The 25,852-nt window shown below is 43.5% G+C and overlaps 1 protein-coding gene across 1 annotated transcript in view; it reads right to left on the bottom strand.

The window, feature by feature from the left end:
* LOC120022695 (tax1-binding protein 1 homolog A-like) overlaps positions 1-8,230 on the bottom strand; it is a 44,909-nt gene extending 36,679 nt beyond the window's left edge. Inside the window, exon 1 of the mRNA XM_038966678.1 lies at positions 8,083-8,230. Within this exon, the coding sequence (XP_038822606.1) occupies positions 8,083-8,220 (138 nt within the window). The 5' untranslated portion in view covers positions 8,221-8,230. The remainder of the gene's footprint in view (positions 1-8,082) is intronic.
* Between the last annotated feature and the right edge of the window lie 17,622 nt (positions 8,231-25,852).

Here is a 25,852-nt window from a genome sequence, read left to right as displayed (position 1 = left end):
CCTAGGATCACACTACTCATAAAGCACATTTAGAACTTTTATTATTCAAAAACAAAAAACAGCGACAAATACCGTCAACAACAAATAAAATACTGTGATATTATATTTTGGCCATAGTCGCCCAGCCCTACCTTGATGACAACATCCACTACTAATGAAATAACAATGTTCCCAGTGATGATGATTGTTAGTTTGATGACAATGTTCTGTGCGAGGGTGATAATGTTTTTAGTATGTTGACAGTAATTGGTGTGATATTATAAAGTAGTGTAATGCATGTAGGGCCTACTCGGAATGCAGGTGAAACTCCAAGTGATAATAATAAATATCTAACTCTTTTCAGGTGAGAACATTATTTATACCCAAGTGTCTGTGTGTGTGTGTGTGTGTGTGTGTGTGTGTGTGTGTGTGTGTGTGTGTGTGTGTGTGTGTGTGTGTGTGTGTGTGTTAGTCTAAGTCAGGGTTTCCCAAACTCGGTCCTCGGGACCAGAAAATACCTCCCAGCAACACCTATCGGTTCTCCCTGCCTCCTCCCACCTCCCTCTGCACATTGAATAACCACACCACAGCTACTGGAAACATCTCTGTAGAAGGAAATAGGCCAGGATTTCCCAAACTCGGAACTCGCAACCCCCTCTGGGTGCACGTTTTGGTTTTTCCCCTAGCACTACACAGCTGATTCAAATAACCAACTAGTCATCAAGCTTTGGTGTTAGGGGAAAAACTAAACGTGCACCCTTTGGGGTCCAGAGGATCGAGTTTGCGAAACGCTGGTCTATGGGGAGGTTTAAACACATAAATTATTTGCTAATTGTATAGTGGAGGGTTGCAGGTGACTGGAGTTTGGTTTGGAGTGTTCAGACTCAGGAGTGATGTTATAAAATAATCACAGACAAAGCTGCCATCCATCACGAATTAGAGGGGTATGCACGCGGTCCGATGACATGTTAATTACACTCTTACTGCACGGGTTTCTCCCAGCTACATGCCACAACTCCACTACCTCCTGAATCAGGGGCTTTTCCAGAGGTGTGTGTTTTAAATCTTAAGAGTTGATACAAGTAAATTTAAGCATATAATTGCATTAGAAAAAAATATGTCTTAAAACTTAAATCTCATTCCAATCTTACTTTGTTTGATATATGGATAAGTGTGATAAGTGTAGGAATATTATCATGGTATTATCAAGGCCTTGTGATGCCAATCCCAGGTTTTAGAAGACAGTATCAATGACAGTATACAGCCAGTAGGGGGAGCCTGTACCTAACCTACATACTTTGTGTCAGAGAACCTCAGGGTATGTCTGTGTGTGTGTCAAGGGTAATGTGAGTTAGTGCCCAAGCAGCTGTGCTAGATGTATGTGTCTGGAGATCTCTCAGTAGTGCAATCACACACACACAGACAGAGAGAGCTGGGGAGGAGGGGGGGAGGGGTAGTGTCATGGCACAAGAGAAAAGCATTAGAAGATAAAAGTGTGAGAAGGGTGAAAAGGGAGGGAGGAGTGTTGGCTTGAAAAACTGACATTTTTTTAATCATTTCTCCTGTGGCTGAGTTTCACTCTTTCATGCCACGCTTTTCATGGGAAAAGCCTACCACCTCTAGCTGCGGAAATACACAGCTCTTTATCACACTCCCAACGCTTCACCATGAAACAGTTTTCATTAGTGCAGATTAACCATCTACATTTTCCAATCTACATTTTCCAAATAAACCCACCATCTTTATTCCTTTTTAATTGAGCTGGGTGGATTTGAAGTAACTTCTTAAAGGATGATAAATGTTTGCTTTGTGTCTTTACGAGACATTAAGCTTCCTCGTTCACATTTCCTGTTAATTCAGTGTGAAATTTGACGGCCCGATGAAAGAGGAGAGAAATAGAGAGAGGGGGAGGGAGGGGGAAACAAGAGAAGGAGAGGTGGAAGAGAGAGAAAGTGAGAGATGGAAAGAGAGAGAAAGAAATAAGGATGTGTGTGTGTGTATGTGCAATGAGGAAAAAAATATCTGGTTAGACCAGAGAGACAGACCAGAAAATACCCCCCAGCAACACCTATCTGTTCTCCCTGCCTTCTCCCACCTCCCTCTGCACATTGAATAACCACACCACAGCTACTGGAAACATCTCTGTAGAAGGAAATAGGCCAGGATTTCCCAAACTCGGAACTCGCGACCCCAAGGGGTGCACGTTTTGGTTTTTCCCCTAGCACTACACAGCTGATTCAAATAACCAACTAGTCATCAAGCTTTGATAATTTGAATCAGCTGTGTAGTGTAAGGGCAAAAACCAAAACACTGAAATAGAGAAGAGAATCAGGTTGATGAAAGAGAGTAAAACAAAAACGGCCTATCTTCTAGTTGGAGACACGACGAGGCCTATTGGCCTATCTTCTAGTTGGAGACACGACGAGGCCTATTGGCCAATCTTCTAGTTGGAGACACGGCCTATCTTCTAGTTGAAGACACGACGAGGCCTATTGGCCTATCTTCTAGTTGGAGACACGACGAGGCCTATTGGCCTATCTTCTAGTTGGAGACACGACGAGGCCTATTGGCCTATCTTCTAGTTGGAGACACGGCCTATCTTCTAGTTGGAGACACGACGAGGCCTATTGGCCTATCTTCTAGTTGGAGACACGACGAGGCCTATTGGCCTATCTTCTAGTTGGAGACACGACGAGGCCTATTGGCCTATCTTCTAGTTGGAGACACGGCCTATCTTCTAGTTGGAGACACGACGAGGCCTATTGGCCTATCTTCTAGTTGGAGACACGGCCTATCTTCTAGTTGGAGACACGGCCTATCTTCTAGTTGGAGACACGGCCTATCTTCTAGTTGGAGACACGGCCTATCTTCTAGTTGGAGACACGGCCTATCTTCTAGTTGGAGACACGGCCTATCTTCTAGTTGGAGACACGGCCTATCTTCTAGTTGGAGACACGGCCTATCTTCTAGTTGGAGACACGACGAGGCCTATTGGCCTATCTTCTAGTTGGAGACACGGCCAATCTTCTAGTTGGAGACACGACGAGGCCTATTGGCCTATCTTCTAGTTGGAGACACGGCCAATCTTCTAGTTGGAGACACGACGAGGCCTATTGGCCTATCTTCTAGTTGGAGACACGGCCAATCTTCTAGTTTAAGACACGACGATGCCTAACGGCCTATCTTCTAGTTTAAGACACGACGATGCCTAACGGCCAATCTTCTAGTTGGAGACACGACGAGGCCTAACGGCCTATCTTCTAGTTGGAGACACGACGAGGTCTAACAGCCTATCTTCTAGTTGGAGACACGACGAGGCCTGATGGCCAATCTTCTAGTTGGAGACAAGAATCTTCTAGTTGGAGACACGACAAGGCCTAACAGCCAATCTTCTAGTTGGAGACACGACGAGGCCTAACGGCCTATCTTCTAGTTGAAAAAACAACGAGGCCTAACGGCCAATCTTCTAGTTGGAGACACGACGAGGCCTAACAGCCAATCTTCTAGTTGGAGACACGACGAGGCCCAGCAGCCAATCTTCTAGTTGGAGACACGACGAGGCCTGATGGCCAATCTTCTAGTTGGAGACAAGAATCTTCTAGTTGGAGACACGACAAGGCCTAACAGCCAATCTTCTAGTTGGAGACACGACGAGGCCTGATGGCCAATCTTCTAGTTGGAGACAAGAATCTTCTAGTTGGAGACACGACGAGGCCTAACAGCCAATCTTCTAGTTGGAGACACGACGAGGCCTGATGGCCAATCTTCTAGTTGGAGACAAGAATCTTCTAGTTGGAGACACGACGAGGCCTAACGGCCTATCTTCTAGTTGGAGACACGACGAGGCCTAACGGCCTATCTTCTAGTTGGCCAATCTTCTAGTTGGAGACACTACGAGGCCTAACGGCCAATCTTCTAGTTGGAGACACGACGAGGCCTAACGGCCAATCTTCTAGTTGGAGACACGACGAGGCCTAACGGCCAATCTTCTAGTTGGAGACACGACGAGGCTTTACGGCCAATCTTCTAGTTGGAGACACGACGAGGCCTAACGGCCAATCTTCTAGTTGGAGACACGACGAGGCCTAACGGCCAATCTTCTAGTTGGAGACACGACGAGGCCTAACGGCCTATCTTCTAGTTGGAGACACGACGAGGCCTAACGGCCTATCTTCTAGTTGGAGACACGACGAGGCCTAACGGCCTATCTTCTAGTTGGCCAATCTTCTAGTTGGAGACACGACGAGGCCTAACGGCGAATCTTCTAGTTAGAGACACGACGAGGCCTAACGGCCAATCTTCTAGTTAGACACGACGAGGCCTGACTGCCAATCTTCTAGTTGGAGACACGACGAGGCCTTACGGCCAATCTTCTAGTTGGAGACACAACGAGGCCTTACGGCCAATCTTCTAGTTGGAGACAAGAATCTTCTAGTTGAAGACACGACGAGGCCTAACGGCCTATCTTCTAGTTGGAGACTCGTTGAGACCTAATGGCCTATCTTCTAGTTGGAGACACGACGAGCCCTAACGGCCTATCTTCTAGTTGGAGACACGACGAGCCCTAACGGCCTATCTTCTAGTTGAAGACACGACGAGGCCTGACGGCCAATCTTCTAGTTGGAGACACGACGAGGCCTGACGGCCAATCTTCTAGTTGGAGACACGACGAGGCCTGACGGCCAATCTTCTAGTTGGAGACACGACGAGGCCTGACGGCCAATCTTCTAGTTGGAGACACGACGAGGCCTAACGGCCTATCTTCTAGTTGGCCAATCTTCTAGTTGGAGACACGACGAGGCCTAACGGCCTATCTTCTAGTTGGAGACACGACGAGGCCTAACGGCCAATCTTCTAGTTGGAGACACGACGAGGCCTAACGGCCAATCTTCTAGTTGGAGACACGACGAGGCCTAACGGCCAATCTTCTAGTTGGAGACACGACGAGGCCTAACGGCCTATCTTCTAGTTGGAGACACGACGAGGCCTGACGGCCAATCTTCTAGTTGGAGACACGACGAGGCCTTGACGGCCAATCTTCTAGTTGAAGACACGACGAGGCCCGACGGCCAATCTTCTAGTTGGAGACACGACGAGGCCTGACGGCCTATCTTCTAGTTGGAGACACGACGAGGCCTAACGGCCAATCTTCTAGTTGGAGACAGGCCGTTAGGCCTCGTCGTATCTTCTAGTTGGCCAATCTTCTAGTTGGAGACACGACGAGGCCTAACGGCCAATCTTCTAGTTGGAGACACGACGAGGCCTAACGGCCAATCTTCTAGTTAGACACGACGAGGCCTGACTGCCAATCTTCTAGTTGGAGACACGACGAGGCCTTACGGCCAATCTTCTAGTTGGAGACACAACGAGGCCTTACGGCCAATCTTCTAGTTGGAGACAAGAATCTTCTAGTTGAAGACACGACGAGGCCTAACGGCCTATCTTCTAGTTGGAGACACGACGAGGCCTAACGGCCAATCTTCTAGTTGGAGACACGACGAGGCCTAACGGCCAATCTTCTAGTTGGAGACACGACGAGGCCTAACGGCCAATCTTCTAGTTGGAGACACGACGAGGCCTGACGGCCAATCTTCTAGTTGGAGACACGACGAGGCCCGACGGCCAATCTTCTAGTTGGAGACACGACGAGGCCCGACGGCCAATCTTCTAGTTGGAGACACGACGAGGCCCGACGGCCAATCTTCTAGTTGGAGACACGACGAGGCCCGACGGCCAATCTTCTAGTTGGAGACACGACGAGGCCCGACGGCCTATCTTCTAGTTGGAGACACGACGAGGCCTAACGGCCAATCTTCTAGTTGGAGACACGACGAGGCCTAACGGCCAATCTTCTAGTTAGACACGACGAGGCCTGACTGCCAATCTTCTAGTTGGAGACACGACGAGGCCTTACGGCCAATCTTCTAGTTGGAGACACAACGAGGCCTTACGGCCAATCTTCTAGTTGGAGACAAGAATCTTCTAGTTGAAGACACGACGAGGCCTAACGGCCTATCTTCTAGTTGGAGACTCGTTGAGACCTAACGGCCTATCTTCTAGTTGGAGACACGACGAGCCCTAACGGCCTATCTTCTAGTTGGAGACACGACGAGCCCTAACGGCCTATCTTCTAGTTGGAGACACGACGAGGCCTAACAGCCAATCTTCTAGTTGGAGACACGACGAGGCCTGACGGCCAATCTTCTAGTTGGAGACACGACGAGGCCTAACGGCCTATCTTCTAGTTGGCCAATCTTCTAGTTGGAGACACGACGAGGCCTAACGGCCTATCTTCTAGTTGGAGACACGACGAGGCCTAACGGCCAATCTTCTAGTTGGAGACACGACGAGGCCTAACGGCCAATCTTCTAGTTGGAGACACGACGAGGCCTAACGGCCTATCTTCTAGTTGGAGACACGACGAGGCCTAACGGCCTATCTTCTAGTTGGAGACACGACGAGGCCTGACGGCCAATCTTCTAGTTGGAGACACGACGAGGCCCGACGGCCAATCTTCTAGTTGGAGACACGACGAGGCCCGACGGCCAATCTTCTAGTTGGAGACACGACGAGGCCCGACGGCCAATCTTCTAGTTGGAGACACGACGAGGCCCGACGGCCAATCTTCTAGTTGGAGACACGACGAGGCCCAACGGCCTATCTTCTAGTTGGAGACACGACGAGGCCCGACGGCCTATCTTCTAGTTGGAGACACGACGAGGCCTAACGGCCTATCTTCTAGTTGGAGACACGACGAGGCCTAACGGCCTATCTTCTAGTTGGAGACACGACGAGGCCTAACGGCCTATCTTCTAGTTGGCCAATCTTCTAGTTGGAGACACGACGAGGCCTAACGGCCAATCTTCTAGTTGGAGACACGACGAGGCCTAACGGCCAATCTTCTAGTTAGACACGACGAGGCCTGACTGCCAATCTTCTAGTTGGAGACACGACGAGGCCTTACGGCCAATCTTCTAGTTGGAGACACAACGAGGCCTTACGGCCAATCTTCTAGTTGGAGACACAACGAGGCCTTGCGGCCAATCTTCTAGTTGGAGACAAGAATCTTCTAGTTGAAGACACGACGAGGCCTAACGGCCTATCTTCTAGTTGGAGACTCGTTGAGACCTAACGGCCTATCTTCTAGTTGGAGACACGACGAGCCCTAACGGCCTATCTTCTAGTTGGAGACACGACGAGCCCTAACGGCCTATCTTCTAGTTGAAGACACGACGAGGCCTGACGGCCAATCTTCTAGTTGGAGACACGACGAGGCCTGACGGCCAATCTTCTAGTTGGAGACACGACGAGGCCTGACGGCCAATCTTCTAGTTGGAGACACGACGAGGCCTGACGGCCAATCTTCTAGTTGGAGACACGACGAGGCCTAACGGCCTATCTTCTAGTTGGCCAATCTTCTAGTTGGAGACACGACGAGGCCTAACGGCCTATCTTCTAGTTGGAGACACGACGAGGCCTAACGGCCAATCTTCTAGTTGGAGACACGACGAGGCCTAACGGCCAATCTTCTAGTTGGAGACACGACGAGGCCTAACGGCCAATCTTCTAGTTGGAGACACGACGAGGCCTAACGGCCAATCTTCTAGTTGGAGACACGACGAGGCCTAACGGCCTATCTTCTAGTTGGAGACACGACGAGGCCTGACGGCCAATCTTCTAGTTGGAGACACGACGAGGCCCGACGGCCAATCTTCTAGTTGGAGACACGACGAGGCCCGACGGCCAATCTTCTAGTTGGAGACACGACGAGGCCCGACGGCCAATCTTCTAGTTGGAGACACGACGAGGCCTAACGGCCAATCTTCTAGTTGGATGGTCATGAGGCTACATTTAGGCCCTGTGACGACTGCATAGGATGACTGCATAGCGTCTGATGAGTCAATGCACCATAGAGTGTGATAAGTACTGATGCAGGGCTAAGCGAGATCTAGTGTCGCTCACCCAGTCTTTGGGTGGGGTGTAGCTTAAAGATGCCCACCGGTCATTGGGGGTGGGTTGTAAGTAGGGTAGGGTGTACCTTAAATATGCCCACTAGTAGTCTTTGGAGTGGGGAGTGATGTAGGATGTGTGTGTTTGTGTTACCTTAAATATTCCCACCCAGTCTTTGGGGTTGGGGGTGATGTAGGAGGTGAGGGTGTAGCAACACTCCAGTGCCTCCTGGGGCAGGAAGCTCTTCCCAACGTTCTGGAAGATGACATGGGCAAAGTTTGATGTTTCCATGACGCCGATGACACTGCTGGGCAAAGAGCCCACCACCTGGAACGATGACATCATATCCTGTTTGTCACTTCATTTGTCCGAACTGCAGGGAAAATTAGTAATAGAGAGAATTTGGGAAAAGAATATAGGGAAGGGATATGAAAACATTTCTGGTTGGGCATGCATATTTTCTCTCCCTCCCCCTCTCTCACACACACATACACACATATATACACACGCATCAAATTGACATTTTACCCATGTACAATCAAATGTAAATACATGCTAGTGAACTGAAATGTAACATGGAAGAATTCCAAGCCTGCCTAAACATGTTAAAATAACGACATGATGGCAAACAGACTGCATGAGATCATGTCAACTAAAAACCACAATATAGGCTTCCAAAAGCTGAAGCGAGTGATCGCCCAAACAAGGACGGCCAAATTTAACACAGCCAGTACAGGTGTCATTTACCACAGGCGAACGGGGAGTTGCTAACTATAGCTAGGTAGCGAGCTAATATTCCCTTGACATTTTCCAAGAGCCTGCATCTGACACAAACACACGTAAGATGATTAGCTAGATAGCTATACTGTTCGCATATATAACGTTGCCCTAACGTAACTATCATGTTCATTGACAACTGGATCGATTAAGATATCTCCGCATTAACCTTCAAGGGCCTTGTAGCTAACTAACGTCACGTTGACTAACGGATCTGACAACAAACTAGCTTATCTTGTTAGCTAGCAATAATCTCAGTGTTAGCTATACGTCTTGCTAGCAGGCCAAATCCCCTAGCAATATGACAATCACAGCTATTTTTTCCGCTTGAATCGATTCATTACCTGTCTTACGAATCCAAACTGCGACAAAGTGTGTTTTGAAAGCCAAATGTGTCAGTCCAAACGCGGTTGTGGAAATAGCTTCAACCCCCGTTGTCAAAGCATTGAAGATGCTGATGCTTTTCCTGAAATGTGAAAACTGATGGTGTCACTTCCGGGATGGGATGGTGGCGGTGCTGAGGAGAGAGATTCCATTTCCACCACGCGCAAATTCCAATGATGTGATGACGAAAAACAATCTATTTGCAAGTATAAACCAATAAAGCAATTAATGAATATACAGTAGCTATCTCTGGCAAATGTCAGGTTATTTGGCCAGTTGCTGCATCTTGCACTGGGAATAATGGAAATTGTGGAAATTGATGGAAATTGATCAAAAATGTATCACTAGCCACTTTAAACAATGCCACTTAATATAATGATATGTATATACTGTACTCTATATCATCTACTGCATCTTGCCATCTTTATGTAATACATGTATCACTAGCCACTTTAAACTATGCACTTTTATGTTTACATACCCTACATTACTCATCTCATATGTATATACTGTACTCAATACCATCTACTGCATCTTGCCTATGCCGTTCTGTACCATCACTCATTCATATATCTTTATGTACATATTCTTTATCCCTTTACACTTGTGTGTATAAGGTAGTAGTTGTGGAATTGTTAGGTTAGATTACTCGTTGGTTATTACTGCATTGTCGGAACTAGAAGCACAAGCATTTCGCTACACTCACATTAACATCTGCTAACCATGTGTATGTGGCAAATAAAATTTGATTTGATTTGAATAGAGCGAAACGTATGCAACACAGAGTGATGATGGAATGAGTCGCTGGGGGTTCTAGGGGGCGGCGGATAGCCTAGTGGTTAGCGCGAACCCCTGAGTTGACAAATCTGTCATTCTGCCCCTGAACAAGTCAGTTAACCCACTACCTAGGCCGTCATTGTAAATAAGAATTTGTTTTTAACTGACTGACTTGGTTGGGAACCACTGTAACGTAAAGTACATTTGATAGCCTAAATAGAATTACTCTACTGTACATCAGTTAGGGTAATTGAAAATATTACTGCCGGAACTATTACATTTGCACAGCATGTTTAGAAAGTTTTGTTGCAAACTATGGTTGATTGAACGTAATCAAGGTTCCTCTTATCTGAAAATATTTTGTTTAAACATGTTAATGACCACAAACGATTTGCGTTTTAGTCGTTTAATTCACTAATCTTGTACCAAATGAGGAGTCTGCACTCGAAATATTGCTGTTAGCGTTTGAGACCAGTTCATTACTGTATCTTACAAACAATGTCCTGTTCAGGGGCATTAAGACACAGGATATCCCGCCTTTGCAAGATTTTCCATTGGCTGTTGCGCTCAGCTAAGACTCGTGAGTGGTCCGAATAGCGCTCAATCAAAACCAACTCCCCTTTACTTCCTGGCTGTCAGCCGTCATCAATGTAACCCGGTTTTATCTAGAAGGGATACAACTTTTGTAAAAATTGACTTTTCGTAGCAGGTTCGAGAATTTACACAGGAGCTTAGGATAATTAACGTAGCAGGTTAGGATAAGTAGGTTTGTCACGTTCCTGACCTTATTTCCTTTGTTTTGTCTTTGTTTAGTTGGTCAGGACGTGAGCTGGGTGGGCATTCTATGTTATGTGTTTCTATGTTGGGTTCATGTTCAATTAGCCTGATATGGTTCTCAATCAGGGGCAGGTGTTTTACGTTTCCTCTGATTGAGATCCATATTAAGGTAGGCTGTTCTCACTGTTTCTTTGTGGGTGATTGTTCCTGTGTCAGTGTTTGTGCCACACGGGGCTCGTTCGTTCGGTCATTCGTTTGTTCGTTCGTTCTTGTTATATGTTCACAAGTTCAGGTCTGTTCACGTCGTTTATTGTTTTGTAGTTTATCAAGTGTTTGTTCGTCTTTCACAAATAAATATCATTATGTCTTCACAATACGCTGCATTTTGGTCCGATCCTTGCTCCTCCTCAGACGACGAGGAAAACGACCGTTACAAGGTTAAGGTTAGGAAAATGGTTAGGGTCCATCAGGGTTAGCTAAAATGCAAAAACTTTTGACGTCAATTTGATAAAGCTGTAATCTTAATAGACGTGTCCCTGTAAACGCCCAGGTCAAGGGGAAATAAGCATGGCTGCCTTGTTCAGCGAGTGTCGGAATCTATTGCAAAGGTGCAATACTCTTGTCGACCTGGATCTCGGTAACGTGTTTACATGTTTTTCTATTTTCCACCATCTTTTTCCCGGTGTGCATGTACATAATAGATCAAAATGGCTATTTTCCTGCAAATCTTCTGAACAGTTGGTTACCCACTGTGTTTTTCATTTTATCTTTATTTAACTAGGCAAGTCAGTTAAGAACAAATTCTTGTTTACAATGACAGCTTACACCAGACGACGCTGGGCCAATTGTGCACCGCCCTTGGAACTCCTAATCACAGCCAATTGTGATACAGCCTGGGTTTGAACCAGGGTGTCTGTAGTGATGCCTCTAGCACTGAGATGCAGTGCCTTAGACCGCTGCGCAACTCCGGAGCCCATACAATTTCCTCCCAAGTTGTTAACGAAATATGAACATTTTAACTATGAACTGATTGCTTATAACAATGGACATGGCTATATGCTCATCTCTCACATCCCTATCAGTCAATTCTTTAAAATCATGTTTCCTTTACTCTTCATGTGACCAACTGGATGGAACACAATGTTATTCGTGGCTGTAGTAACTACCAGCATGCCTGCACAAGCCTGATAATTTAAATTTATGACACAGCTCCCCTAGGACAGGGAACTCAGTCGGAGTCTCAATTTACTGTTGACAGTTATAATAGTAGAATACAACAAGGTGCAATATCGAAATTTGGTTGTGTGTGTGTGTAGTTTCTCTTGTTCAAATAAAATTTTATTGGTCACATGCATGTGGTTAGCAGATGTTATTGCGGGTGTAGCGAAACGCTTCTGCTTCTAGCTCCGAAAGTGCAGTAATATCTAACAAGTATATATATATATATATATAAGTATATATATGTATAACAAATTACACAACATGTACCCAATACACACAAATCTAAGTAGGAATGAATTAAGACTATATACAAATGGACGAGCGACATCAGAGCGGAACGGCTAAGATATAGTATAGAAAACAGTATATACATATGAGATGAGTAATGCCAGATATGTAAACATTAAGTGACTAAGATACCGTAGAATAGTATAGAATACAGTATATTCATATGAGATGAGTAATGCAAGATATGTAAACATTAAGTGACTAAGATACCGTAGAATAGTATAGAATACAGTATATTCATATGAGATGAGTAATGCAAGATATGTAAACATTAAGTGACTAAGATACCGTAGAATAGTATAGAATACAGTATATTCATATGAGATGAGTAATGCAAGATATGTAAACATTATTAAAGTGACTAGTGTTCCATTTCTTAAAGTGGCCAGTGAACAGTCTGATGGCCTTGAGATAGAAGCTGTTTTTCACTCTCTTGATCCCAGCTTTGATGCACAGTTGGTGTTATGTCATAGCCCAAGAATGTACTTTAATTAAGGAGTGTCCTATCGTTACTCCTTAAGGTCCAAGGACCTTATGTTGTTTTCAGAGGTAGGCTGGCATCTAAACGTTAATTGATTCTCAATTGCAAAACTGTTCTAGAAACATAAATCCTTTTACTTTCATAGCACATCAAAATAATTTAACTAATGCAAAATCTACCCCGACTGTACACTTATAACCGGCTTCATCACAGTTGCAGCCGACAGTATTTTTCAGTTACAACATGTTTCTGACGGCCTTTTTCCTTTACACACAGGTGTTCGGAGCATGCTAGATAGCTAATTAGCACAGGTGGTCGCCTGTCTTCCATAAACACACTGTAACATGGACATATAACCATGTGGGAACACTAACCCTATTTAGTGTCTATGAATGGGGTAGTTATGTCAATCACTGACAGTCACTCAATTAGGCCATGTGAGCTTTTTAGATTGGTAAATTAATCGAGCCAGCTATAAACGTGTAGTAATCGCTGTTGAATTACCGACTAGAGGGCCCCCATTGATTTTGTAAGTCAGGGCAAAATTTAGCTTAGGGCCCCCAAAAGGCTCTGACTCCATGTGTGGGTGTGGATGTGGGTATGCAGACCTGTGAGCCATTGCGGCCCCTCATGTTGAGTTCAGATTTGTTTTGGCTCCCATCCCCATCCCCATCCCTGTAGTAGGGGATTCTTCATGTTCTGAATTGTTCAGTGGGGTCATTCTCTAACATACACTATTTTTACAAAAGTATGTGGACACCCCTTCAAATTAGTGGATTCAGCTATTTCAGCTACACCCGTTGCTGACCGGTGTATAAAATAGAGCACACAGTCATGCAATTGCCATAGACAAATATTGGCAGTAGAATGGCCGTACTGAAGACCTCAGTGACTTTCAACGTGGCACCGTCATAGGATGCCACCTTTCCAACAAGTGAGTTTGTCAAATATCTGCCCTGCTAGACCTGCCCTGGTCAACTGTAACTGCTATTTCCGTGAAGTGGAAACGTCTAGGAGCAACAACGGTTCAGCCGCAAAGTGGTAGGCCACACAAGCTCACAGAATGGGACTGCCGAGTACTGAAGCACGTAGTGTGTAGAAATTGTCTGTCCTCGGTTGCAACACTCACAACTGAGTTCCAAACTGCCTATGGAAGCAACGTCAGCACAATCATTTCGAGTGTTTCATGAAATGGGCTTCCATGGCCGAGCAGCCGCACACAAGCCTAAGATCACCATGCACAATGCCAAGTGTCGGCTGGAGTGGTGTAAAGCTCGCCGCCATTGGACTCCGAAGCAGTGGAAACGCGTTATCTGGAGTTATGTATCACGCTTCACCATCTGGCAGTCCGACGGACGAGTCTGGGTTTGGCAGATGCCAGGAGGATGCTACCTGCCCCAATGCATAGTGCCAACTGTAAAGTTTGGTGGATGAGGAATAATGGTCTGGGGCTGTTTTTCATGGTTAGGGCTAGGCCCCTTAGTTCCAGTGAAGGGAAATCTTAACGCTACAGCATACAATGACAGCATACAACTTTGTGGCAACAGTTAGAGGGAAGACCCTTTCCTGTGTCAGCATGACAATGCCCCCGTGCTCAAAGCGATGCAGAAATGGTTTGTCAAGATCAATGTGGAAGAACTTGACTGGCCTGCACAGAGCTCTGACCTCAACCCCATCGAACGCCTTTGCTATGAACTGGAATTCCGAATGCGCGCCAAGCGTAATCGCCCAACATCAGTGCCTGACCTCACTAATGCTCTTGTGGCTGAATGGAAGCAAGTCCCTGCAGCAATGTTCCAACATCTGGTGGAAAGTCTTCTCAGAAGAGTGGAGGCTGTTATAGCAGCAAAGGTGGGACCAACTCCATATTAATGCACATGCTTTTGGAATGAGAAGTTCCAATGATCAGGTGTCCACATACTTTTGGTTGTGTAGTGTATCATTAACATAACCAAAAAGTAGAATTTCTTAAACTAATAACCTACTACCTCATAAACACCAAGCTTTGTTGACAGAGCTGTGATGCTTTCTCACAGCAACTTATGAGGCTTTGACATGTTGTGGCGTGTCTGCAAAGTTGTTTCCGGGGGGCACGAGTTGAATTAAATGTAAAAGGCTTAAAAATAAAAAGCTTGCTGGTGCTCTGTTGACATTTCACGGAGATACACTTGTTTTTGTGAGAAATCTTTGAATAATAGGAATTTTGCATTAATATGAAAGCGTATAATATGAAAATACTAGCCTACATGCCATTTTCTCAAAATCAATATCTATCTTACCTCTGTTGTTTTATGCCCTCTGGATTGGAGAAGAGAGATGAATAGGTCAAGGGTGAGCGTGACAGTTAGCCTTAATTCTCTCACAGCATCAGTCTAGCTGATGCAATGCTATTGTCCTGATATTTTACCACTTTTTTCTCTCTCTGGCATCCATTGATTTAACCGTCCTAATTTTTGCCATCCTACAAGGGTAAAAACTCCAATAATTTTTTAACTAATTATGATAGACATGTTTTCTTAGAGGAGTATCAATGCAATTACCATATTATTTTTACCCATTGGATAAAATATGCATTTTTGATTGGACACCCTAATCCCCCTCTTCCTACACTATCATAACTGTGTCAATTAATTTGACATAACTATCTACATCATTTCACATAGTCACTTTACACTAATTATGCTGAACTCCAAATGCCCCTCCATCTTAGACAGAGGCCTTTCTTCCTTAGCTACTCAGTTTTTGAAGAAATCTACAGTGTCTATCAACATTAGGCCTGAAAATCCAGTAGGCCTACCCCATTGTCACTAGTTTTGTCTACTTCTCTTAATCATCAGATATTGCGACACAATTGCTAAGCTCTGAATGTGACATTTCTTCACCCTATGAAGAAAGCAGCATGTCAGGAAAAAAATGCATAGAAACATCATGTAATGTGGAAACAGCCTGTTATTCTCCAGACCGGGTGAACATATCCAGCATTGTCCATGCATTGGGTGTGTCCACTAAGGGAGTGTGGGTGCGCTAATATAGCTTCCTGTTAGTCAACAAGCTGTGTTACCATGTAGGCTAACTGAAGGAAGCTCTGTGTGGTTTTACATAATAGCTGCATGTCCAAAGATCACCTGTATGTTCAGCAGACCGAGTACAGTGTTTCTTGCAACTGGCTCAGACTAATCTGAGCTCATATACACTGAGTGTACAAAACACTAAGGACACCTGTTCTTTCCATGACATAGACTGACCAGGTGAATTCAGGTGAAAGCTATGATCCCTTATTGATTTCAGTTGTTAAATCCACTTCAATCAGTGTAGATGAGAGAGGACAGGTTAAGGAATTATTTTTAAACCTTGAGACAATTGAGACATGGATTGTGAATGTGTGCCATTCAGAAGGTGAGTGGGCAAGACAAAATATTTAAGTACCTTTGAACGGGGTATGGTAGTAGTTTTTGTCAAGAACTGCAACGCTGCTGGGTTTTTCACACTCAACAGTTTCCCGTGTGTATCAAGAATGGTCCATCACCCAAAGGACATCCAGCCAACTTGACACAACTGTGGGAAGCATTGGAGTCAACATGGGCCAGCATCAATGTTCCCTCTAAGCACAGCTCCCCAAGGACTGCTGCCCAGATGAATTATCAGCCTGTGCAGAGAAGCACGATATTGAACTTCACTCAACTTTCCCCTTTAGTTAACGTTATCAACATTTCCCACTACTGTGGGAATTGCCAATATTAGCCACTTTTAATGCAACATACCGAAACAAAATGAACTATGCAAGACTTATTAGTATGCAAAACTAACTATGCAAGATATTTTCTTGTAGGCAGAACGCATCAGAGCTGCAGTATCCCTATATGCAAATAAACAATTGTCATATATGGATCTGTGCCATTCACTTTAAACTGGACTGTCTTTACAGCATGAGTAGTCGCAAGTAGGTGCGCTTGTTTTGAGATCAAAGCGAGAGCTGCATGTAGCCACGTGTACACATTTGTTCATGTTATTTGTTAGTATTTGAATTATTAGCCCAGTTATAGCTAATTTCTAGTCAACAATGGGGGAGTGGTTGCGTCCTACTAGAGCACAAAATGTGTGCATTTCAAGCCATCTTTGAAAAGCATGTCAGGTAAGAGCATGTTTTTTATATCTTATTAAAGGGGCAGTGTTGTATTTTTGAGACAGGCTTGAATAAGCTAAGTAACCAATAGGCAGAGGGTATAATAATTTGTCTGAATCTCTGTAATAATGGTATGGGAATAATAATTAACTTTATTTTGTAAAGTGGTTTCTAGCATCAAACAACACATTTTCAGTCACCTTGTCTGAAGGACAAGTGGATGAACACGTTAATGTCAAGCCCTGCATATTTTTCCATGAAGTCTCACGGAATGTAAGCCTACATTGAACACCACACATTGGCTGCTACTGTAGACTGAATGATATTTCCATGTTAAACTATTATGGGATGCATTTTCTCCAATGTTTTTAATGGTAGGCCACTCTGATAGGCCTACATTATGATGAAATGGCCACTTTTATAACTGTAACTTAAAGCGGGTACAACCTCAGTGTTCACAATAAACGCGCACCAGAAGTTGCACAGAATTTGCCAGTGCCCCTGTGACAACAATTTTGAACCCCTTGTGGCCCCCCTAAATGTGGAGTATGAAATAATTTTTACATAACTCATTTTTGCTATCGTTCTTTTTTTACATCCGTTATTAGACAGTGGCAACGATGATGATTATGAACATGGTCTTTTGCCTGCTAATGCCTTCAATGCAGTGAAGAAAACGATGACAACAATAACGTCAACTGGCCCCTCTAACAGTACAACTGGCCCCAGCTTGGCCCCTCCAGTTGAAATGGTCTAGAACCGCCACTGCCTAGCTAGTACCTATTTACGTCACCTGACCTACTTACTGTGTTGCTCTACATTACCACTGAATCATAGCTGTAGACAAGACACACCATAATGAATGTTGACCATGCGCCATAGATCACCTGCTGGATGTCTACATGTTGAAACACCCGGAAATGTTTAAAAGAATTACGGCCAATATTCTGGTCAGTGGCGATAGGAGGATGTCTACCGCGTCTTTTCACCATTCGTCGACCTGGTATGTTTTCTCTTGTAGTTTAAAGTACTGCTCTACATTACCCATGAATCACAGCACTAGGTCAACACACACACACCTCTACGACAGGGAGACAAGCATAGGCCACAATACTATTATCTGTAGCCTACGTGTTGTGTAGTCTACAGATAACAGTATTTTGTGTGTGTGTGTTTGTTTTGCAGAGGTGGGACCGAGTCACAAGGTACGAGTCTCAAGTCAAGTCCCAAATAGAACGGGTCAAGTCCAAGTCATGCATTCTAAGAGCAAGTCTAGCAGAGTCACAAGTTTCAAGTCAAGTTTAAAAAAAATCTATACATGCAACGACTTGTTCAACTACACTTCTTTGTCTATTTATTGAGGGTACCAGACAACCCTTTTCATTATTTTGTCTACAACACATTTTGATTAGTCTGTCGTTTTTAAATAGGGACATGTAGCAATCGTAAGGGCATGACATCAGCAGAAGGCAAGGCAGGTTGATGTGCTCAGAGTAGATGTATTTACAGGTCTTGGTGATCCAATAGTGAAAGACCCATATCATACAAAATATACAAGTACACAGCAAATTGGCCAGTGATAACAGGTGTTCATTTTCTTGGTGTTACATTTTTCAAGGTGTTGACTTAAGAGTTGTTTTTACACCCTCTGTGCTTATATAACTCCCAGGTGAGTTATTTTTTCCCAACAATAATAACAATATTACACATCAATACAGGGACATTCCTGTGAATACAATGAAACAAATGTAATAATAGAACACCAGGCAATGACTTATACTAATGTTTCCAACTGATTAAGTTTCACAAGTTTGAGGGATTTATAAAATTGTAACAGTTCAATTAATAAAACTACAAAATAAGGATTTGTGAATATAATATTTGGCCAAGAGAATAATAATGTTAATGAAATAGTTATGATCGTAATTACAAGGACGAGCATAATGCCTCCCAGGTGAGAGTTACTGTACAGAGGTTGGGCGGTGGTACTGAGCAGTGTTGATTTAGCTTCCGGTTTTCGCTTGGAACTTCCTTTTCATCTAATTGGCAACGTTGCAAGGCAACTGGAATTGCGCAGCATTGAAAGGTAAGTAATATGTAAAAAATGTAATAAGTTAGCTGGTGGCCAACTTGTTATATCGGCTAAGTGAATGGTCGAGATCTTTGTAGCTAACGTTACATCTTTGAAGTTTAGATTTAGGAAGTTGCTAGCTAGCTAACGTGGTCAGTTAGCGCTAGATTACAATTAGCAAACTATTCGATTTGAGAAAATGTATCAAAATCCAGAAGGATCAGAGTTTGGCTGTACCGTTAGTTGATTTCAATCGTGTGCGTGTTGAGTTCACTAGGCCAACTAACTTAAACATTAGTTGTGCAGCAGGTGCATGGTGTTAATTGGGGTGTGACCTAGTGTGATCAATTTGAGCCTTATTTGGTGCAGCATGTAACTAGCCAGGAAGTGATGGTAACAACATGGCTAATATCTACTAATTTGTTCTTCAAAACGCATATAACTAAGAATGTTTGTCTGGCCAAATATTGTTAACCATATAGCTGTTCGCTGCTCTGGCACCCCAATGGTGGAACAAACTCCCTCACGACGCCAGGTCAGCGGAGTCAATCACCACCTTCCGGAGACACCTGAAACCCCACCTCTTTAAGGAATACCTAGGATAGGATAAAGTAATCCTTCTAACCCCAACCCCCCCCCCCCCCTTAAAAGATTTAGATGCACTATTGTAAAGTGGTTGTTCCACTGGATATCATAAGGTGAATGCACCAATTTGTAAGTCGCTCTGGATAAGAGCGTCTGCTAAATGACTTAAATGTAAATGTAGCTAGCTAGTTAGTTATCTAACTACAATACCGATCTCAGCATATTGTAATTTAGCGCTAACGTTAGCGAGCTAGTACACGTGGCCAGACGTCAAGAGGACACCCCTATCACATTTTATATGAACATGTCTATCTATGGTGTGTGTGCTTGTTGTTAATCACAGATCAGACATTGTGTTCAAGCCAATACGGCTTGACATGTATTGGCCAGTTTCTTTCCTATAGATTTGAGTGGTGGTGGTTACTGTTTGTAGCTAGTTATATAGCTAGCTAGTTTGGATGGTTGATTTCACTGGAATATTGCCTTGCCAAGCCCCAGATCCGCAGCCAGGCAGACACCTGTTACTAGAGGTCGACCGATTATGATTTTTCAATACCGATTATTGGAGGACAAAAAAAGCCGATACCGATTAATCGGCTGATTTATTTAAAAAAAATGTTTTTATATATATCATACACACACATTTTTGTAATAATGACAATTGCAACAATACTGAATGAACAATGAACACTTTTATTTTAACTTAATATAATACATAAATACACACACACACACACACACACACACACACACACACACACACACACACACACACACACACACACAGCTCTGAAGTGACAATGATACTGAAGAGTCTGCTTAGGAGACAAATACTCTCAACTGTTTGAATAAAAATAGAGTTTAAGTTACCTGTGATGAATGTTGAAAACAAAAACTGTCATTTCTATATGCAGGAAATCCTATTTTAATAATGGGCATGGTAAGAATTGACGACCAAAGTGCGAGTCATAATTCCCATGACACCTTCTAGCAAAATCTGAAAAGCGGTTCCTTCATTTATTCCATAGGATATTTTTAGATTCACTTAAAATAAGGTCTGTGTTTTGTGTAGGCTTACACCACCTTGCCAATTTTATAACTGTGTAGATATCCATAGGACAAGGTAACTCTGATCAATATTGGCTAAATATAAGCGAAGATACATTTTTTTTGTAGCGTGGATTTATGAAAATATGTTGACAAACGTTACCTTATCCTAGTGAGATTTACACGGGTATCAAAACGTCGAGGCGGTTTAAGCCTGCACGAAACACAGACCTTATTTGAAGTAGATCAAGACATTCTCTATGGAAAACATGAACGGTAAAATAACGAAGGAACCCCTTTCAAGTTCAGCCGCAAGTTATTACAGGAATTATAACTCGTCGACTATTTCTCTCTAAACCATATACCTTTGACTAATCCGGATACTATCACCTCGAAAACAAAACGTTTATTCCGTTCCGTATTTTATCTAACGGGTGGCATCCATGAGTCTAAATATTCCTGTTACATTGCACAACCGTCAATGTTATGACATAATTATGTAAAATTCTGGCAAATTAGTTCGCAAAGAGCCAGGCGGCCCAAACTGTTGCATATACCCTGACTCTGCGTGCAATGAACGCAAGAGAAATTACACAATTTCACCTGGTTAATATTGCCTGCTAACCTGGATTTCTTTTAGCTAAATATGCAGGTTAAAAAATATATACTTGTGTATTGATTTTAAGAAAGGCATTGATGTTTATGGTTAAGTACACATTGGAGCAATGACAGTCATTGATTGATTGTTTTTTATAAGATAAGTTTAATGCTAGCTAGCAATTTACCTTAGCTTACTGCATTCGCATAACAGGCAGGCTCCTCGTGGAGTGCAATGTAATCTGGTGTTAGAGCATTGGACTAGTTAACTGTAGGTTGCAAGATTGGATCCCCCGAGCTGACAAGGTTAAAAATCTGTCGTTCTCATTGAAAATAAGAATGTGTTCTTAACTGACTTGCCTAGTTAAATAAAGGTGTAAAAATAAATAAATAATAATAGGCAAATCGGCACCCAAAAATACCGATTTCCGATTGTTATGAAAACTTGAAATCGGCCCCAATTAATCGGTCGACCTCTACCTGTTACATCATTAAAAATGGCATTTGGAACAAATGGTTGATCCACTGCGGGGAAGACAAAGGGGAGAGGGTATAAGGGGGCATTTTGTGTATCAAATCAAATGTTATTTGTCACATGCTCTGAATACAACAGGTGTATTACAGTGAAATGCTTACTTACAAGCCCTTATCCAACAATGCAGTTTAAAAAATAAGAAATAAAAGTAACAAATAATAAGAGCAGCAGTATAATAACAATAGCTTGACTATATGCAGAGTCAATGTGCGGGGGCACCGGTTGAGGTAATATGTACATGGAGGGAGTTAAAGTGACTATGCATAGATAACAGAGTAGCAGCAGTGTAAAGTGTGTGTGTGGGTGGCAATGCAAATAGTCTGGGTAGCCATTTGATTATAGGTTCAGGAGTCTTATGGCTTGGGGTTACAAGTTGTTTAGAAGCCTCTTGGACCTAGACTTGGTGCTCCGGTACCGCTTGCCGTGCGGTAGCAGAGAGAACAGTCTATGACTGGGGCAGCTGGAGTCGTTGACCATTTTTAGGGCCTTCCTCTGACACCGCCTGGTATAGAGGTCCTGGTTGCCAGGAAGCTTGGCCCCAGTGACGTACTGGGCCGTACGCATTACCCCCTGTAGTGCCTTGCGGCCGGAGGCCGAGCAGTTGCCATACCAGGCAGTTATGCAACCAGTCAGTATGCTCTCGATGGTGCAGCTGTAGAACCTTTTGAGGATCTGAGGACCCATGCCAACTCTTTTCAGTCTCATGAGGGGGAATCGGTTTGTGTCGTGTTCTCTTCACAACTGTCTTGGTGTGCTTGGACCATGTTAGTTTGTTGGTGATGTGGACACTAAGGAACTTGAAGCTCTCAACCTACTCCACTACAGCCCTGTCGATGAGTATGGGGGCGTGCTCTGTCCTCCTTTTCCTGTAGTCCACAATCATCTCCTTTGTCTTGATCATGTTGAGGGAGAGGTTGTTGTTGTTTCTATACAGTTGAAGTCAGAAGTTTACATACACCTTAGCCAAATACATTTAAACTCAGTTTTTCACAATTCCTGACATTGAATCAAAGTAAAAATTCCCTGTCTTAGGTCAGTTAGGATCACCACTTTATTTTAAGAATGTGAAATGTCAGAATAATAGTGTCATTTATTTCAGCTTTTATTTCTTTCATCACATTCCCAGTGGGTCAGAAGTTTACATACGCTCAATTAGTATTTGATAGCATTGCCTTTAAATTGTTTAACTTGGGTCAAACGTTTTGGGTAGCCTTCCACATGCTTCACACAATAAGTTGGGTGAATTTTGGCCCATTCCTCCTGACAGAGCTGGTGTAACTGAGTCAGGTTTGTAGGCCTCCTTGCTCGCACACGCTTTTTCAGTTCTGCCCACACATTTTCTATATGATTGAGGTCAGGGCTTTGTGATGGCAACTCCAATACCTTGTCTTTTTTGTCCTTAAGGCATTTTGCCACAACTTTGGAAGTATGCTTGGGGTCATTGTCCATTTGGATGACCCATTTGCGACCAAGCTTTAACTTCCTGACTGATGTCACATAATTTTCCTCCGTCATGATGCCATCTATTTTGTGAAGTGCACCAGTCCCTCCTGCAGCAAAGCACCCCCACAACATGATGCTGCCACGCCCGTGCTTCAAGGTTGGGATGGTGATCTTCGGCTTGCAAGCCTCCACCTTTTCCCTCCAAACATAACAATGGTCATTACGGCCAAACAGTTCTATTTTTGTTTCATCAGACCAGAGGACATTTGTCCAAAAAGTATGTTCTTTGTCCTCATGTGCAGTTGCAAACCGTACTCTGGCTTTTTTATGGCGGTTTTGGAGCAGTGGCTTCTTCCTTGCTGAGCGGCCTTTCAGGTTATGTTGATATAGGTGTAACGGCAGTCTAAGTCGTCCTCCTCCTCAGACGAGGAGAGGCGAGAAGGATCGGAGGACCAATGTGCAGCGTGGTAAGTTTCCATAATTTAATGACATGAAAACTAGACAAGAATACAAAACAACAAAAGTACTAACCGTCACAGTCCCGTGTGGCACAAACACTGACACAGGAGACAACCACCCACCAAATCCCCAACACAAAACAAGCCACCTATATATGATTCTCAAATCAGGAACAACGATTGACAGCTGCCTCTGATTGAGAACCATATTAGGCTGAACACAGAAACGGACAAACTAGACACACAACATAGAATGCCCACCCAGCTCACGTCCTGACCAACACTAAAACAAGCACAACACATAAGAACTCTGGTCAGGACGTTACAATAGGACTCGTTTTACTGTGGATATAGATATTTTTGTACCTGTTTCCTCCAGCATCTTCACAAGGTTCTTTGCTGTTATTCTGTGATTGATTTGCACATTTTGCACCAAAGCACGTTCATCTCTAGGAGACAGAACGAGTCTCCTTCCTGAGTGGTATGACGGCTGCGTGGTCCCATGGTGTTTATACTTGCGTACTATTGTTTGTACAGATGAATGTGGTACCTTCAGGCGTTTGGAAATTGCTCCCAAGAATGAACCAGACTTGTGGAGGTCTACAATTTTTTCTGAGGTCTGATTTCTTTTGATTTTCCCACGATGTCAAGCAAAGAGGCACTGAGTTTGAAGGTAGGCTTTGAAATACATCAAATACATCAAACTATACATCAAATTATGTCAATTAGCCTATCAGAAGCTTTTAAATCCATGACGTCATTTTTGGGAATTTTCCAAGCTGTTTAAAGGCACAGTCAACTAAGTGTATGTAAACTTCTGACACACTGGAATTGTGATACAGTGAATTATAAGTGAAATAATCTGTCTGTAAACAATTGTTGGGAAAATTACTTGTGTCATGCACAAAGTAGATGTCCTAACCGACTTGCTAAAACTATAGTTTGTTAACAAGAAATGTGTGGAGTGGTTGAAAAAGTGAGTTTTAATAACTCCAACCTAAGTGTATGTAAACTTCTGACTTCAACTGTATGTACACCATCAAATGTTTGCAACCAAATTTTACTCAAATATGATATTGTGTGTAATTGCGTTTTGCAGGAATGCAGTGTAACATGTTGGGGAAGGTCCATTATCAAATATGCAAGAAGTTCATGAAGATGCAGCCAGGTTTCTCTTATGGAGATTTTATCAATCAATGTGAATATATGAACTGTCTGATGTATATTCTTAATTGAACCCTTGGGCTTGATTTGGGTCAGACCCATTCTGTTGCCCCCTAGATGACTTATCTCTATGTATTATGTATTCTGATTTGGTCTATCTTTTTTGTAGTACAAAATAGGTTTGGACTGCCCTCTGCAGCACAAATATAATTTTTTTTTATGATTCCTAAACTGAGGTGGAGGAGGATGTTCTGCTGGACCTGACTGAGGCCAATCCAGACTGTGCCTCACAATCAAAGTTCTTGATGAAGGTATCTTTCTACAGTCTCTCATAATGATATCAAATAACATGAATGATAGATTGGTTGCTTTGATCCGTTGTTTGTGCTCAGACTTTTCTCCTGCAGGCTGTTCAACACCTAGTTCCTCCACAGACACATTATCCTTCTAAAGTTATTTCGACCTGAGATCTCCAGAAAGGCCGTCTAAAAAAAGCCAGGACAACCTTAGGAGATGAGGCCATCGACTGCACAGCAGCAAAAGAGGTATAATGACAACTGATATTGCATGTTGATCATCCCATTTCTGTGTTTGCTTTTCATGGACATTCCGACAGCATAATCCAACCCAAAATTGTTGAACTTTTTTCTCTTGTCTTAATAGATGGTCCGAGACACCCTGACTAGTAGACCTGGTGGGCAAGATGTATTAGAAGAGTACCAGACAACCAAAACATTGGACCACCGAACCAGGAGAGAGATGATTGCCATCTTAGTCAGCCACAATCATACAATGGTAAGCTTCTCCTTAGCCAATCTGGCCACACACAGTGGATCAAAACAATCGAACTATACATGAATGTTATTTGGCATCATTATGAGACTGTAGAAAAATACAGTACAACTTTGGTTAAACATATTTGGCGCGTGTATGCTTTACTGTTTTTGAGCAGGAGACTTCCCACTCGCCAACAGAGAGATAGTTATGCTCTTGGAAGTGTGACCCTCTTTCCTTCGTATTGCTTTAATATTTTGACACTTGACCCCGCGTCAAACCATCAAGAAGAGATTTCACCCCAGTCGGGAGGCCCAACCCATAGGAGGAAGACCTGGCCCACCAGCTTGTTGGTGATGCTTGCAAGGAGGCCATATCATTCCCTGTCCACTCGGCTGATGAAAAACACGTCTATCAGAAG

This window comes from Salvelinus namaycush, chromosome 27 (genome assembly GCF_016432855.1).
Source record: "Salvelinus namaycush isolate Seneca chromosome 27, SaNama_1.0, whole genome shotgun sequence".
In the NCBI taxonomy this organism is placed as follows: domain Eukaryota; kingdom Metazoa; phylum Chordata; class Actinopteri; order Salmoniformes; family Salmonidae; genus Salvelinus; species Salvelinus namaycush.
Note: the sequence above shows the minus strand (reverse complement) of the source record. Positions and strands in the feature narration are given on the sequence as shown.